Below are 17,490 nucleotides of genomic sequence, written 5' to 3'. Positions count from 1 at the left end.
GAGGTCTCTATGTCATCAAATTTAAAAATGTTAACATCCTCTAATCTGAGGTGGGCAGCCCTCTTACCCTTGCCGTCTCTGCCGCCCTCTAAGCCCCTTTCATACTTTGTTAAATTTTTTAAAATAATGCAGTGAGTGGAGACCTGGGGGTGAAGTTACACCTTAAGGACCCTCTCCTTTGTGACAGCTATAGGTTGATTCCACATTCAAATGTTGAATGTTGACTTGTGGCCAAGATTCTAACTCACTTCTTGCCCTAGGTTGAGGGAAAAAAAACTGCAAGAGTTTTTCATCACTTTTTAACCATTGAATTTTTGGCTCCATGGAGAGGAAAGTTTTAAAGGAAAAGACTGAATCAGTCCATTGCCAAGGCTATCCTTACACAACTGTGTGTCGAGTGGAGGTGTAATTTCTATATGTGTGATAAGAAAATAAGAAAAATCTGTTAAAACCAGAAAATCAAATTTCAGATTACATTATGTCATAGAGAAAGATGGGATCATTGAAATAAGTCACCTCAGACCGATCTGGAGTTTTCTTTAATCACTCTTTTAAGATAAACATTTCCTACTACCAATGTCCACTGAAAATCAGTTTGCTCCAATGTTTAGAAGATATTATATCTTATATACATGTATCTATACATCTATACATAAGATATTGTTATATGGATTTGGAGGTTTTACAGTGTTTGAGGTTATCCATGTTAAGTATTGAAGAAAGTGCTGTGAAAATAAGGCGGTTAAATATGATATGTTATGTAACAGTGGGAAACGCAGGCACACAGACTGCACACTGGTCAGGTGTTGTTCAGGGGAGGGGTCTCCTTTATAAAAGTCTGGTCGACGATCAACCTGGTTGTCACAGTGGGGTCATGACGGCGAAGCTGGGGATTTTCGTGGCTGTTGCCGTTTTTCTGGAGACAGTCTCTGCGACCTCTGTAAGTTTAAAAAAAAGGTTCATCTAGTTTATTCAAAGGACCACAGGTTAAAAGTATCTATTGAGTATCCGGAAATAGTGTTCTGTGTGTAAAAAAGTGTGATATTGAAATTCTATTCTTAATTAATAAAGAATTGGTTATTTTTTGAGCCATTGATTAGTGATACATACTCTATTGCATTGGATTAATTGTCTTAGCATTTATAATTTATTTGTAATATAGTTTTTAAATTGCTGGGTAATTCAATCTATTATTTTCCAAAATAAATCTAAAGACAACTGAGACTTCAAAGCTAAAGCAAAGCACATTTCATTGGTGAACTTATATGTAAAGAATTCAATAAATTCTCTCTTTTTTTTTGGACAACCATCAAATCATGTCAAGTTCATGCATTCCTTTGTGCTTGGTGGTCTGTAGCTCGGGGTGGTGTACACAGAGGGAGGTATGGTGCAGGGCGAAAACATTCGACTTGGCCTACGTCGTCACATGGACATTTTTAAGGGGATTCCCTTTGCTGACATCCCTGGAAGATTTGAGAAACCAAAGCGTCACCCTGGCTGGGACGGTGGGTAGACTGATTCAACTTCTCACCTTCTGGATTTTACATCTAGATCAAAAACTATAAACAATAATTCACACAACATATTTGATACTTCCCATCAGGCATGTCTGCCACCCATTTGTTGCTTTAGCAATTATACCTGTAACTTCTGTTAGTCGACTCTGCCACCTTTTATTATATGTCATGAAAACATATGTAATTTATTCTTCTATGTTTCAAGAGTTACCCTGCTTTTATACTGTGTGTGTTTCTTGTTAGGTGTTCTGAAGGCCACTGAGTACAGGAAGAGATGCCTTCAGGTGAATCTTATCATGACGGATACCAGAGGCAGTGAGGACTGTCTTTACCTTAACATGTGGGTTCCTCACGGCCGCTCAGGTAAAGACTGAGAGAACCCAACAGAGTGTCGTCCGTATTTGATCTACACTACAACTGCCTCTCATTTTCTCTGTCTTCTAGTGTCCACTGATCTGCCAGTCATGGTCTGGATCTATGGAGGAGGTTTCCTGGCTGGAGGCTCCATGGGTGCTAACTTCCTGGACAACTATCTGTACAGCGGGCAGGAGATAGCAGACAGAGGAAATGTTATTGTGGTGTCACTGGGCTACCGTGTGGGCACTCTGGGCTTCCTGAGCACTGGAGACTCTGACTTACCTGGTAAGTGCCAATTTGTTTTTCACAACAGTGACAGAATTATACCTATAAAATGTTGGGCTGTCTGCCAATTATATAAATTGTTCCATTAAATTAGTAATTTCTGCCGTGATTGAGCGAAAAGTTTGATCCGTGTCAGGAAACTATGGTCTTTGGGACCAGCACGCCGCTATCGCCTGGGTGCACAGGAACATCCGCTCATTTGGCGGAGACCCTGATAACATCACCATCTTTGGAGAGTCTGCAGGTGGAGCGAGTGTCAACTTCCAGGTGAGAAGCTTTTTTAGTTACTCGGTATGTGTGTGTATTAACAGCATTGGGCTCAAAGGAGGTGTGGTATTGGCAGTGGCCTATAGCTAAAAAGGCCCATAACTTTCAAATGGATTCAGAGACTTACACAAGATGTTGAGCTAGTCATAAGCCAAAGGACAACCGTGCATGCCAGTTGGAAAAAAGGTGTGGCAGTGGAAGTGGCCCATACCAAAAAAGTGCTTCTAAATGGATTCGTGTCTCAGGTCTTAACTCACTTATCACTTGTCATATACTGTTAGAGGCATCATTGCACTCAGCACAGTTCCTTTTACATTAGTGACCGTTTGCTATGCCCCATTCAACTTAGTCCCGACCCTTTCATAACTCATGAACTGTTGTGGGAGGCATGATTGCACTCAGCACAGTTCCATATTCAGTGGTATGTGTTAGCCAAGCCCTCTACACTTAAGAATCTACCTCTTTCATAACTCATGAACTGTTTGTCATCATTTGTGCACTCAGCAGAGTTCCTCATTCAGTGGTATGTGTTAGCCAAGCCCTCTACACTTAAGAAACACCCTCTTTCATAATTCATGAACTGTTTGTCCTAATTTGTGCACTCAGCAGAGTTCCTCATTCATTGGTATGTGTTAGCCAAGCCCTCTACACTTAAGAAACACCCTCTTTCATAACTCATGAACTGTGTGTCACAGACAGCTGATGTGTTAGCCCCGGCCTTACATTTTAGATCCACCCCTTTCATAAATCATAAACAATTTGTCTCAGAGCCTTGCCAGGTGGTAATAGTTCTTTTTTCACTCATGTTAATTGTTTTTTTTCTTTTACACCAATTCACACATGATCTCTTACTGCAGAAAGAAGCACCTTATTTCTCGGAATATGATGTACTTTATGTTTTCGAGAAATGTGTGTATGTGTGTCTGTGTGTGTGTTTGTGTGTGTGTGTGTGTGTGAATGCATGCGACCCTGGATGCATACATGCACGTGGTTGCAGCTATTGCATATTTGCCCTTGTTTATGTCTAGCTCATTGTGTGAGATGGTAGATGGATGTAACCTGACTCCGCCAGATGGATTAATTCGCATAATTGGCATTTGCTCAGTATATGCATCTGGGAACTCTTGTTCATAGATCTTTGGGGAAGGTGCAAAAATACTGGTTGTTTACCAGTTACATTTGTCTATCGTCACCTATGTTGATGATGAATGGGACAAATCAACCCATCAGATCGTATGACGTACTAACAGAGCGTTGAAGCAAAGCTCAGAAAGTAAACAACATGTTGGTAAAAGATATTTGCATCTTTCCTCTGAGAAAAGCCTTCAGTGCTTTTTTGTGCTCTTCTTTTAGAGAAAGAATACTCTCTAATTCTAATGAAACTTGCTCGATGGCTGCGCTCATCTCCTTCACGAGAGCCGCCATGTAGTTTACACTGAACAGGCACTTCTTGGTGCGTCACACTTAAACCCACCTCAGCGCTAATTGGACGTTCACTCGGCAAACAACTCCAAATTTTCTCTGTCGCACGTTGCCAGACGGGTCTGCCAGTAATATATAATGGAGCTTGGGAGATCAGGATGGTCGCACAAGGCTAAGATGGATGATATATGTATATGAAATTAAATACATTTCACAACTTGTAAATATGAATAAAACATCAAATAATAAACAAAACATACAAAAATATCTGCTGTATCTGCCCACAGTTTCTTACTCCCCACAACAAAGGGCTGATCAGGAGAGCCATCTCTCAGAGCGGTGTCGCCCTTTGCCCTTGGGCTGTCATCAAGAACCCCCGCAGGTTTGCAGAGGAGGTAAACAACTACTTTTCTTGTGTTTTATTTATTCTATTGAACTTTCAACACTTTTTTGGAATTGTTAAATGGGATTCAATGTTGTACCCGACAGTTCCTAATCAGGCAAAGACCCTATCAGGTTGAAATGTTTCTTTTTAGTCAATAAAGTATTGGGAGCTTTGAATAATATGACGTCAGGGCTGTGAAACAATTGAAGTTTATTTGAACCCTCTCCCCAGATTGCTTTGAAGGTCAACTGCCCCACTGATCAATCTATGGCTGCCTGTTTGAAGATGACTGATCCTGCACTCCTAACGTTGGCTGGCTCGCTTAGTTTTAACAGCTCACCTGATAGTAAGGGATGCACTCCACAAAATCTAGTTCACATTTTCATTTTAGACATTGTGGTGCTTTATATCAGAGCAATGTAGAGAGGAACAAGTAATCTTGTTGTGGCCCCTTCTTCAAAGGTTTAATGGCACCCCCCTAGAAAATGACTGCATAATATATTTCTTATTTTATATTTATTTGGATCGGCCTACCTCCTATTGGTCACGACACAACATAAATTAGTATTTTCTTTTGCAGACTTTCTTGAAAGTTGGCTTGTGAGTTTTGCTCTAACACACCAAGCTGACCTCAACAAGCTATTTTCCTCACACTACCTAATGTCTTCTAAAATTTACAATTGAACACATAGCAAAGACTACATCCAATGCCTGACTGACCATCATTATGCGTGTAAATTCTGCAGTGCACATCGGTGAACATGGCTGTCACAGTTTCTGTGTATTGCAATAACGTTTTATTCAAACTATCATTTTTGAAAGATGAACTGTGTTGCTACTTCCATTCTTTTCATATGAAGGGTTTAGTTTCATGCACAAATTGTATTTAAAACATGAATTATATAAGACAATCTGTGGGTGTATACAAGCCACACAGGGCAAATGTCCTCTAGCGTGATCTTCATAGACCATAAGAAGAAGAATACAAGTTATGTTTAAAGTTAGTACTGGGCATGCTAAGTGTCTGCCTGTATCTGCCTCTGTCAGATCCCGGTGTAACAAACCTGTACCTGTCTCCTGTGATCGACGGTGACTTCCTGCCCGATGAGCCTTCCAACTTGTTTCACAATGCGGCTGACATCGACTACATCGCTGGAGTCAACGACATGGATGGACACATCTTCACTGCTTTGGATGTTCCTACAATCAACTCCCCCCTGGTGGACACCCCTATGTGAGTTTATTCCACTTGACAGTTCTGACACAACAAATCTACCCGGAGCAACACTGTACCATGTTGTTTTATCAGTCCTCATTTTCAAACTTTCCTCATTGCAGTGAGGATGTAAAGAGACTCCTGGCTTCATACACTAAGGAGAAAGGCATAGCTGGTTTGGACAATGCTTACTTCACATACACCTCAACCTGGGGCTCAAACCCCAGCAAGGAAACCATCAAGAAAACTGTTGTAGAGATTGGAACAGACTACATTTTTCTGGTTCCAACTCAGGCTGCTCTCTACCTTCATGCTGCCAGCGCCACGTGAGAATAAGAATCTTTCTGTACAGATTTCACTGTCAGTTTCAGCCGTTTTGTTCCAAACCCTGCTTTAGCACATGAGGAATTAAACCAGGGCATAACTTTTCTTTAACCTCAGGGTGCTTGGAAGTTCGGGAAAGTTTTATTTAGGCACCCTCTTTGGTGTAGTCATTGTCACAACCCTTTTCTTTCCTTGTCTCACCAAAGAACTGGCCGCACCTACTCCTACCTCTTCTCTCAGCCCAACCGTATGGGAGGCATTGGTAGGCCCTACCCCAGCTGGATGGGTGCAGACCACATGGATGACCTGCAGTACGTGTTCGGAAAGCCTTTCACCACACCACTGGGGTACTGGCCTCGCCATCGTGACGTCTCTGGCTACATGATCGCCTATTGGACCAACTTCGCCAAAACAGGGTATAAGATTTAGGAACTTCACAGAAATCAAACGAGCCTAAATCAGACATTCACATAGAAAACTAAAACTGCCTCTATTCAGTTCCTCTTTTTTCTGGTTATCTCCACAGAGACCCCAACAAGGGAGAGAGTGTGCCCGCTACCTGGCCTAAATTCACCAGCACTGGACACCAGTACCTGGAGATCAACTCTAAGATGGACAAGAACTATGTGGGACAGAAGTTGAGAATGCGTTATGTGCATTTCTGGGCCAGTGTCCTACCCAACCTTCCCAAATCAATCTCAGAATAAAGACCTTGCTGAACTATAGTATCATTCAGTTCATCAATCATTGCCAAGAGTAATAATAAATTGATGACAAATACAAATTATCCTTGGTTTTCTTCAAGTATGTGTTGGGCCTCTTTATTTACAACATATTAGGTCTAGTGCTACACAAATTTATTTGAGATTATAACAGATGCTACTGCACACAAAACACCTATTATCAGGTGCTCAAGTCATTTCTATACTCTGTGTTTTAAATGTTAGTTAAAATATTCATCTAATTTATATATCAATTAGTTCATACATGTTAAAACATATGTAGCTTACAATCACAACTTAACTCTTGTGTCACGAGCACATCGTCTTCTAAAGTGGCCAAGCTCAGGTTGTAGGGTACCAATGTTCTAGGTGATGTAACGTTGTGGGGTGTTCCTGTGGTCCAGATGACATGTCCCACTGGTTGACAATCATCAGCTCATCCATTAAATGTGATTCTTCTCCTGGTGTCAGCTGCTGCGTGCACACAGAAACCTGCGTCTTTGATGCCTAATTGAGCTACGTTCTTCCTGGGACGGCAGAAGTCTTGTCAGTTCACCAGACTGATCAGGAGATGACGGCCATTCTTCTTATTTGCCGTTCTATAGAAACATGGGAGATTTATTAGGCTCCGGACTTATGGTTGTTTCAGTTTGTTTCTTCTGTGATGATCGGTCTACTTTGATTATCTCCCCCATCGTATCTTCCTACCAACCAACCAAACCATCCTGCTGGCTGTGCCACAAGTCAAATCCCTGTTTGGTGCTTCTACAGGAGGAGAGGTTTCAGGACATTGTAGTGCAATTACTTGATCCTACAGCCACAAACCTGCCGTCGGTCAGATGAGACTTGTGTGCCATCTCGATACTCCCACATATAAAGCATACATATGTATACTATACACATACTGGGCAATACGCCCATCAATGTAGATTTCAACCTCATCACAGAGACTTGATTCTGCATATGTAGAGCTCCAAATTACCATAGCCCCAGCCTTGATCCGGACACAATCTGCGTCAAGAACAGGTGATAAGAAAGGCACACTTTTGTGGCAAAAGAGTCTGCTGCTTGAATGTGTAATTTTTTCAAGTAACAGCTTGGACACTGTAACGTTGAGGCAGCCTCCCAGAGGTATTTGCTTAGCCCCACACTGGATGCAGCTTTCTTCATCCTGTAATTCACAAAAATACAGAGTTTTATTTTGTTAACGTCATAATCCGTAAGATACCTTGTGTCTAGCGGCCTCTTTGGTAGATGTAATTGCAGGCGAGCCTGTTCTTTCAGAGCCTTCGATCTTGTCAGGTTGACTATGGCTATGTATGGTGACTTTTGTGTTTTTTTTTTACTTTATTGACATACATTCACCTCCCTACTTCCAGTCCCTCCTCGATATGTTACCCTCTTAAATCCATACACACACACACACACACACACACACACACACACACATGCACACACTCACTCACACACACACACACACAAACACACACACACACACACACACACCTCATATTAAGCAACCCTGACTCATAAATTCCCGATTTCAGATTACAAGTGAACACAGCATTACTGGCAGTAACAAGCGCAAGCTACCAGATCAACTATTATCAACAGTGTCACTAACATGGGAGGGAAAGTCACCATAGACACACAGATTGGAATACTCGGCAAAGAGGCAACAAGTTATTTTTATTAGTGGGTCATATGATCAATCACCATTGTTTTAACTCACTCTTTGATAGATAGTAACTTAGCTGAGCTTAAGAGTTAGCATTAAGCAAGTGTGCAAAGGCTAATTGCTTTTGGGCCTTCTTTAGCAATTTCCAGAGGAGGTGTTATTCCCAGTTTGGCTTCCCAGTTTCATTCTTGGGGAAAAAAGGCAGCATCTCTCAAGGGCCAGGATATTATTATTGTCTGATCCATTAAGCCCAGCCAGTCATAGATCGAGAGTAGGCCCCAACCCAGGCCCCAGAGGGTAATGGCTCCAAGCTTAAGCAGCCAATGTCTTCTTCCTCCTTTTTGCAGCGTCATTGTCAAGGTCTTGAGATACAGCTTCAATGAACACACACACTAACACACACAGTTTATCCGTCGGCACAACAAGGTTTAAAAACTTCCACACAGCATGGTAACACAACACAGAAGGTAAAAAGTTCTAGCGCAACGGCAGCAAGCACACACAATCATTACCAGATTTAAGCTCTATAAACCACAACAAAATCATTTGCAAAATATGCCACAACTAACGCGACCATTTTGAGTACAGTTGGTCTAAATGAGCAAAGTGTTGTAATAACCAGGTATAAGGTGCCATGACAATGCAAAATGAACAAGCTAGCTTTGATTTGAAGTAAAATCAAGGATCTATTCTGCCTGATGTTGTTGTAAGACAGAATATGTGGTGCTGCTCATGCAGGTCTACTCTGAAATCCCCAAATGATTTAAAACTCTTTGTTCAGTTAGTAAATCCACTATTAGCCCAGACCTACGATAAAGCCACAACTCCAGAAACACAACCTGTTAGTTTTCTTAAAATGCCTTTCAACACTTTCCCCCTTTTCTGTTCCAACACCATGAAAAAGTCAATTATATCATCAAGCCACAGTGTTGTTGAGCTTTCTCCGGTAGCACCCGTACTGATTTAACTCTTAAGGCTCTTGACCCCAACCATTGAGTGAGCAGAGAGCTGTATACCGTATGGAAATCCATTTAGAGCGCCTGCATGTTTTATCAACAAAAAAAATCAATATTTGGCAGTATATCGATAATGTATTGCAGGAGGGGACAATATTATATCTTCTTGTATCAATATTTTATTCCACCCTAACCATCAATAGGAGTGATTTACCCACATTCATTTATATTCATTACAATCACTAATAACTATTCTATTTCAACAACTATGCCATGTATTTTCCTTTTGACTCTTTAGTTGTGCAGCAGTATCACAGAAATTGGTTGTGCATATCATTAAGTATACAAGTATAAAAAAAGTGTGTCCATAACTAGGGATGTCCCGATCACATTCTTGGCTGTCATTCTGAGTATCTGACTGTATAGCGTCATGCCTAATATTCATTGTTTGTTTTGTATGTATTTTGTTATGTATGTTTTTGTATTTTGTCCTACAGTGTTTATAATATCTGTCGATAGAAAAGTAACTGTGTTCTGACAGGCTGGCTTGTAAAAATGTTGCCTCTCTTTATCTCTAGCATGAGTAAAATACTAGTTCAAAGACATTTTTCAACCAACGGCAGCACCTTGAACGGGTGTGGTTATTTTTTAGGTTTTATCTAATCTCAAACCATGCGCTGATGAGAATCAGTCCACCTGTTTATTTGAGTCAACAGAAGCATGTGCTTCATTGCCAACTTTAGAAGAACTGCTGAGCTTTCTCTTTCCCATGTGTATCTACATTGTGCTGTATGATCTGTGTTTGCCAAGTAAACAGTTTACTCTAATATCAAAGAAGAAAACAACATTCTGTTAGCCCTGTAAAATGTTAGTCAACTTCTGTGCAACATTTGACGTGTATCTTTAACTTACTGATTACTTTCATCATCGCAATTTCAATTCTCATAATGGAAAGATGGTGAATGAAAAGTGGTCAGTTTCTACTGACGAGTGGCTTCAAAACACTGAATTATTCGGACTTAACAATCTGTCCTATGTCAGAAATTGGGAATAAAAAAAAAAAAAAAAAAACATACAGGGTTTCGTACAGGTGCTTGAAATCCTTGAAAAACCTTGAATCCCAGTGAGGTGTTTTCAATGATTGGAAAAAGGACTTTGATTTTGAGTAAAGTGCTTGAAACTGCTTGAAATGTATGGTATATGGCAACATGGTATTTATGAAAATAAGATCTCCATATTTGAGAGACTGAAAACAGCCTTTTCTGACATTTTTGCATGACAAAAGGGCAATAATTATTATACTGGATATACTGTATGTACTGTATACAAATATGTAGTTTTCATCATAGTTGTAAGGTGCTTGAAATACTTGAAAAGGGCTTGAATTTGACTTGGGAAAAGGTGTAGTAACCCTGAACATAACACATGAGATGCTGATTGACATTGCTTCACTTGCTGTTTCCCAGCAGAGGTCAGCGGTTAAGACGTTAAATCAGATTGGTTGACCACAGTGTGACATTACAGGTGAAAAGGTTATATAACACACGTAAACAGCTGTATTTACCCTCCATTGGCTTGCAGGGGGGTCTCGAGTATATAAACACCTAGTGAGGCATTCATTGGTTTCAGGACAGCCATGGAGCAACTGAAGATTCTGTTTGCTGTTGCTTTGTCTCTGGGAACGGCCTCAGCAGCCTCTGTAAGTCTGTTGGAATTTTAATCAACAGCATACAAGATTTGCATGGAGTAATTCATCTGCTCTTGAAGCTTATAGTTAGTTCACTTCATTCCTGTCAAAATTCTGTGGTTACAAATTATTAGCTGTAAATTCAACAGCTGCTCACACACGTACAATGTAAATGCAATTTAAAAACACATTGTGTAGAGTGAACATCTAACCCTGACCCTCAATGTTCTCAATCTGCACTGTTATGTTGTTTTGTGTTACAAATTACCATATTATTTACTTGTATTTCCTTTTTTAGTAGGCATCTTTGTTTCATGTTGTCATTGAAGGTGAAAGCTCTTGTCTGACTGTGTCTCTAGCTGGGCGTGGTACAAACAGAAGGTGGTGGTGTTCAGGGAAGAAATATCCCCCTCGGTTTTTTCCGTTCCGTGGATGTCTTCAAAGGAATTCCCTTTGCCGCCAAGCCTGGTACATTTGAGAAACCCAAACCTCACCCTGGCTGGGATGGTGCGTTCAAACCCAATCTAACCAGACACAGCTGAACATTTGAATACATTATTTACACAGCTTTGAAATGTCATTTAAACTGCACATTCATCCCTTTATCACTGTAAAGAAATTATCGATATTGTTTTCATCCCTAGGTATACTGAAGGCAACAAAGTTTGCTAAGAGATGTCTCCAGATGAGTATGCTCCAGACTTCAAGTTTTGGTAGTGAAGACTGCCTCTACCTCAACATCTGGGTTCCTCAAGGACGACAGGGTTTGTTCCTTTGTTTTGTTCAATACATGGATGGTAGAATAATTGATACAGAAGTTGTGTTTGTAAAATCAAAATGCTACTCGTTTTCTTCCAAAGTGTCATCAAACCTTCCCGTCATGATTTGGTTCTACGGAGGAGGCTTCATGGTCGGTGGTTCTATGGGGCCAAATTTTCTCAACAACTACCTGTACAGCGGTCAGGAAATTGCAGACAGGGGCAATGTTATTGTGGTGTCCGTGGGATACCGTGTGGGAACACTGGGGTTCCTCAGTACAGGGGACCCTCACTTACCTGGTAAGGGCAGTTAATGGGAGTTGGTTCTCATACATCTTATCAGCCCTCATTGTATTCTTTAGATTGAGTTACTGGAATCAAATAGTATAGTCTCTATAAGCGTCCTGGATGCCTGTGTGTCATCAGACTTGTTGACTGTTTTTAAATGCTTTTGTCTCTGAAAATTTGTCATCACAAAAGGAAACTACGGTCTGTGGGACCAGCATGCTTCCATCGCCTGGGTGCACAGGAACATCCGCTCATTTGGAGGAGACCCTGATAACATCACCATCTTTGGAGAGTCTGCAGGTGGAGTGAGTGTCAGCTTCCAGGTGAGAGGCTCTAAACACAGTCATGAGGCATGGGGGTTTATAAGTTGAATGTTTTAAATAATTAATTATTGCTTCATTAGTAGGACTAGGTTGTTAAAAAAGTATGCTACCAGTACCAATACCAGTACCAGTAAGTGATACCAATACCAATAGCGTACTTCCTTTTTTTCTGTTTCATCCAATGAGGGAATCAGGCCAGGTCACTCATCATGTAAATGGCAGCATCTCTGCACGCTGCACTGTTAACTCAACTCAAATACACCACACTCGATTTCAACCCATCCACCACAGACTGTATGGGGAGTAACTGCTGCGGTAGTGGGCCAATCACACACCACATTGAATCGAAGAATGCTTTTAGTAATTGACTGTGAGCAAAACCATACAAATAGTCATTTTTTGGGGTACAAAAAGGATCAAATGCAGGGAAGGGTTCGGTACTCCTTGGCACTGGTTTATTTCAGTTGAATACCGACACCTAGTCCTATTTTTTTTATAGGTAAGCAATAATGCAAGAACCATTTAAAGGTTGTTTTCAGAAAATCCATTTGTTTGGCAAAAATGATCTTTCTGCACAAAGTTTTTAAAACATTGAGAACTATTTCCCTACCATTGATACAGCCATTAGTTTTTTTCATTACTTAAGACAGCAAATTGGAAAATAAACAAGAGTACAAGTAATAATTGTATATTCCATGTATTCCTACACAGACTCTCTCCCCTCACAACAAAGGGCTGTTCAGGAGAGCTATCTCCCAGAGCGGTGTTGCTTTTTGCCCCTGGGCTTTGAACAGGAACCCACGCAAGGTTGCAGAGGAGGTAGGGCATTGTCAATTATCATTGAGCTCAATGAATCATCACTATACACAATACAATACATGCTATAATTATGTCACATACACATGAAAATTGACATGCAGTCAATGTCTTTGTCCTTAACTCTATAGCTGAGTAGATGACTAGTGATGCCATTGTGACCTGTGTATTATTGAATTTCCTTGGGCTCAATAAAGTTCTATCTATCTATCTATCTATCTATCTATCTATCTATCTATCTATCTATCTATCTATCTATCTATCTATCTACCTACCTACCTACCTACCTACCTACCTACCTACCTACCTACCTACCTACCTATCTATCTATCTTTCTATCTATCTATCTATCTATCTATCTATCTATCTATCTATCTATCTATCTATCTATCTATCTATCTATCTATCTATCTATCTATCTATCTATCTATCTATCTATCTATCTATCTATCTATCTACCTACCTATCTACCTACCTACCTACCTACCTATCTATCTATCTATCTATCTATCTATCTATCTATCTATCTATCTATCTATCTATCTATCTATCTATCTATCTATCTATCTATCTATCTAAAAGACCAACCAATTAAAGATTCTAGACAGAGCGCTTATTTCATTGGCTTTTGTATCAAATATCAGTGCCAATAAAAAGTATCACCCCGCATGTAAGTTTTCAAGTCCAGAGTCTTTTTCTATTGATCGGTCTTTATCAGGTAATCAACAATCTGCCTATCGTAGAATATTTCAAGTGGAAATTTCTCCATACTTTCATTTTGAGTTTTTACTAGAACAAGTTTACATGCTTTAATGTTCAAAACCACATCATCTTCCCCACGCTGTCTGTCTGAATTTAACCTGTATTCACACTCTGTCTGAAATGCTCTGTTTTAGCGCCTGTTTTTTTAAGACCCTTTTTCGAAAAAGCCCAATCTGCACAGGTTGGTCAGTGTTTTGGCATCTATGTAGTCATCTCTGCGCCATCATTGCCACATCAACGCTACAGTAGCTGCACTTTCTACGTATAGTAACACTGAACCGTAACTTCCATTCATACAGGACTGATAATCAGTCATGTAACATCACAACCATACAGACGCCCCGACGGTTCGTTTAAAGACAGTTTCTGCATACAGGCAGTGCGCATTTCTCTGTGGATTGATAATTTTGATACATTCATAGTTTTTATATATTTATACCTGCTTTATAATCAAAAAAGATGCAGAGATCTCTCTTTTATACAATATGGGACCTTTAACTTCCATATATCATTCTTTCTACAGTCACTCACAAGTCAGCATTTAATTTCAGAATTTCACTGAGCTTAAACTACTGCTGATTACTTAAAACCAGCTTTATTACCATGTGGTCAGGTTGCTGAGAATGTCGGCTGCCCAATTGATGACAGGATGGTGGCCTGTCTGAAATCAACTGATGCTGGGACTCTCACCATGGCTGCTCCCCGCATTGTACACGGCTCTCCAGACCGTGAGTATTATTTTCTGTCTATCTAACTACTTTGTTCAGACATACCAGGTGATCAACCTTCAGATTATTTTGTAAATTGATCAACTCATCGTTGAGTAAAATTGTTCTGTTAGCAATATCGTATAAATATGAAGGTAAGGTAAGGTTCCACCTCAATAATTCTGTGCCAATTTCTCTTAGATCCTGCTTTGAAAAACCTGGTACTGTCTCCCGTTGTTGATGGGGACTTCCTTCCTGATCAGCCTGGCAACTTGTTCCACAATGCTGCGGAAATCGACTACCTTGCAGGGGTTAATAACATGGATGGACACCTTTTCACCTCAAAGGACATTCCTTCTGTGGGTGACAAGGATCAAGAGACTCCCATGTAATACTGATTGGTCTTCAGAGGTGTTTTGTTGTAACTTTGAAACTTAAATCATGAAACAAGAGAATAAACTCTTCTACTAGAGCTCTCTTATTTTTTATTGCAGAGAAGATGTTAAGAGGCTCCTCGCTGCTTACACCAAAGAGAGGGGGCAAGCTGGTCTGGAGATTGCCTTTGCTGAATACTCGTCCAACTTGGGATCAACACCCACCCAGGACGCCATTAAGAGAGCTGCTGTGGACATTGGGACTGACTACATCTTCCTGGTTCCTATACAGACTTCCATCTTACTGCATGCAGCTAATGCCAGGTGACGTCAACTGCTTTATTCCTTTGCCTTGAAATATAGTTTAGTTGCTCTTTTAAAGACAGAACTTTAGACTTTCACAAAACACAAAGAAGCTTTTTGAAGAGCAATGAACCAAGATTGCTCAGATACAACTGAAACAAGGTACTCTTTTTAGCTTCCAGATTGCACAGGGTCAGCCTGTTGAACATACCAAGTGCTCATGAATCCCCAATATTACTTCCTCATACTGCCCACGCACTCACTCTCATCTTAGGGTACTACACACATTGTCTGCTATGATGGTGGTGCAGTCGCTCAAAACATAGAAACTGGCACAAACAATGAAGTCTCGAATGAGGATGTCAATCAGTGACTCAAGTTGAGACAGTCTGGGTGCTTTTCACTAAACAAGATCGAATACACCGTTCTCTTGAACCGGGACATTTGCTGCTTGTCTCTCATAAAGAACAACAGATCAGATTAGTCAGTGACATTTATGTAACATTGTGTTTAGATGGGAAGTGGAATCAATTTATCATAAAGTCATGGAGAAACTGACTGGGAAGGCCAAAGTGGGGCACTGACTTATAAAGGGGTGGCATGTAGTTTGTGCGTTTGTACATGTGCGTTCACACACATGTCAGAATAACTACTATTAAATTCTTAATGTTCCAATTGGCCGCTAGAGAGCCTACTGACTATTTGTCTTTCAGAGGCTGTAGTGGGCTCAGTTTTACAGCCAGAGTGAAGATGTTTGTTGAATGCCCTATGTCTCTAGTTTGTGGTTGTAAAGTTTCATAAGGCTGTGATTATCCTAGAGGTAATAACAGCTCATCTTATATAGTGAGGTCAAGTTTCAAAAAAATGCTCTCACTACAATGAAGTGGCTACTATGGAGACTACCATCATCACAAATGAATACTATTGGACTCATTGAATCCACAAGAGTCTCAGCTTCCCAGTCCAATTTATGCACCTCCGAGAATGTTTATGGACCCCAGTATACAGATATATTCAAATACAAAATTTTTAAATATGCAGAAATAACAAGTTTTACTGAGAAAAACTGCATGTTTTATCCCCCGACTGTCTCATGTATGTAAAGGGGAGACTCTTGGGTACCCAAAGAACCCATTTCATTCAGATATTTTGAGGTTCTAGATCAATGGACCCCATATGATACTAATATATGCACGCTGACTTTAAGCTAGACCGTCTTACAGCCTCTTAAAAACAACCCCGTGGGCCTCTGACTGGGGTCGCATCTGTTTGGTCAATCCGATTTCAGGGATGGCCCAGGCTGCCCCTAGAAACACACCTGACTGACGCCATATTCTGTAAAAAGTATCAAAACTCCAAAGGCTCAATGTGTTGACTCTAAGAAACCTATTCTGTGAAAAGAATTATTTCCACTATCTTTAACACAAAACGACATGTGGACATGTAGAATGCTTCGGTTTACACTTACACAGAAGTGCCGTTGCCAGCTCTAAATGTACATGGGACAACCACAAAAAATAAGGGATGTTTGTTTAAATACATTGATTTTAGTTTGTGACTAGCATCCTCAGATTGTTGACAATATGAATGCTGACTGGATACACATTAAATACACTACGTCTGGTCTTTGACAGGTCTGGGCGTACCTATTCCTACCTGCTGTCTGAGCCCAGTTTATTGGCTGGACCAGGCAGACCCTACAATGACTGGGTGGGGGCAGATCACGCTGATGACCTGCAGTATGTGTTTGGAAAACCCTTTACCACACCAAAAGCTTATGGTGATAGACACAGAGACCTGTCTGGCTATATTATTGCATACTGGACTAACTTCGCCAGAACTGGGTAAGTGCATGTGCAACGCTGCGGAGTATTTTACTACAAAGGTAATGGAAACTTTATCATGTGTTTCATCCTCTACTTATTTTCACAGAAACCCAAACAAAGGGAACCTGAAGGTGCCTGTGACATGGCCTGAATTCACCCGCACTGGACAACAGTTCCTGGACATTAATGCTAAAATGAATGAGAGCTCCATTGGAGAGAAAATGAGGCTACGTTTTGTTCAGCTCTGGACCAGCATCCTCCCCAGCCTCCCATAACGCAGTGTCGCAGATGCTCAATGTTTAGTTTTTTTTTTATTTAAAAAGACACCAACCATGCAAATAAAAGAGTGCATAAAATGAACCCTATGAGTAAGGATGGTTCGACTTGACTACCTACCTAAAGGGGAAGTAATTTATCATCAGTAGTGGATGTTTAACAGAGTCAGCAAAGCAAAGGTGTCATAATGAATTATCAATAAGACTTGACGCAACCTCCCAGCCACAGCATCTCTAGACTT

The 17,490-nt window shown here is 40.5% G+C and overlaps 2 protein-coding genes across 2 annotated transcripts; both read left to right on the top strand.

The window, feature by feature from the left end:
- Positions 1-874: 874 nt before the first annotated feature.
- LOC310958586 (bile salt-activated lipase-like) lies at positions 875-6,480 on the top strand (the record flags this gene model as incomplete). The annotated part of the gene is made up of 11 exons (XM_083929587.1): positions 875-940; positions 1,358-1,505; positions 1,761-1,880; positions 1,962-2,159; positions 2,296-2,426; positions 4,136-4,243; positions 4,465-4,579; positions 5,281-5,467; positions 5,572-5,775; positions 5,980-6,189; positions 6,300-6,480. The coding sequence occupies 11 exons, from the start codon at positions 875-877 to the stop codon at positions 6,478-6,480; spliced, it is 1,668 nt and encodes a 555-aa protein (XP_083785713.1).
- Positions 6,481-10,765: 4,285 nt separating this feature from the next.
- LOC310958949 (bile salt-activated lipase-like) lies at positions 10,766-17,248 on the top strand (the record flags this gene model as incomplete). Its single annotated transcript, XM_083930112.1, has 10 exons — positions 10,766-10,828; positions 11,176-11,323; positions 11,461-11,874; positions 12,055-12,185; positions 12,897-13,004; positions 14,377-14,491; positions 14,672-14,858; positions 14,965-15,168; positions 16,782-16,991; positions 17,080-17,248. 10 exons carry the CDS (start codon positions 10,766-10,768, stop codon positions 17,246-17,248), a joined length of 1,749 nt encoding a protein of 582 aa, XP_083786238.1.
- Between the last annotated feature and the right edge of the window lie 242 nt (positions 17,249-17,490).

The sequence above is a fragment of the Echiichthys vipera genome, assembly GCF_963691815.1.
Source record: "Echiichthys vipera genome assembly, chromosome: 16".
Classification (NCBI taxonomy): domain Eukaryota; kingdom Metazoa; phylum Chordata; class Actinopteri; order Perciformes; family Trachinidae; genus Echiichthys; species Echiichthys vipera.
The sequence above is the reverse complement of the archived record's forward strand: the minus strand, read 5'-3'. Positions and strand labels throughout refer to the sequence as shown.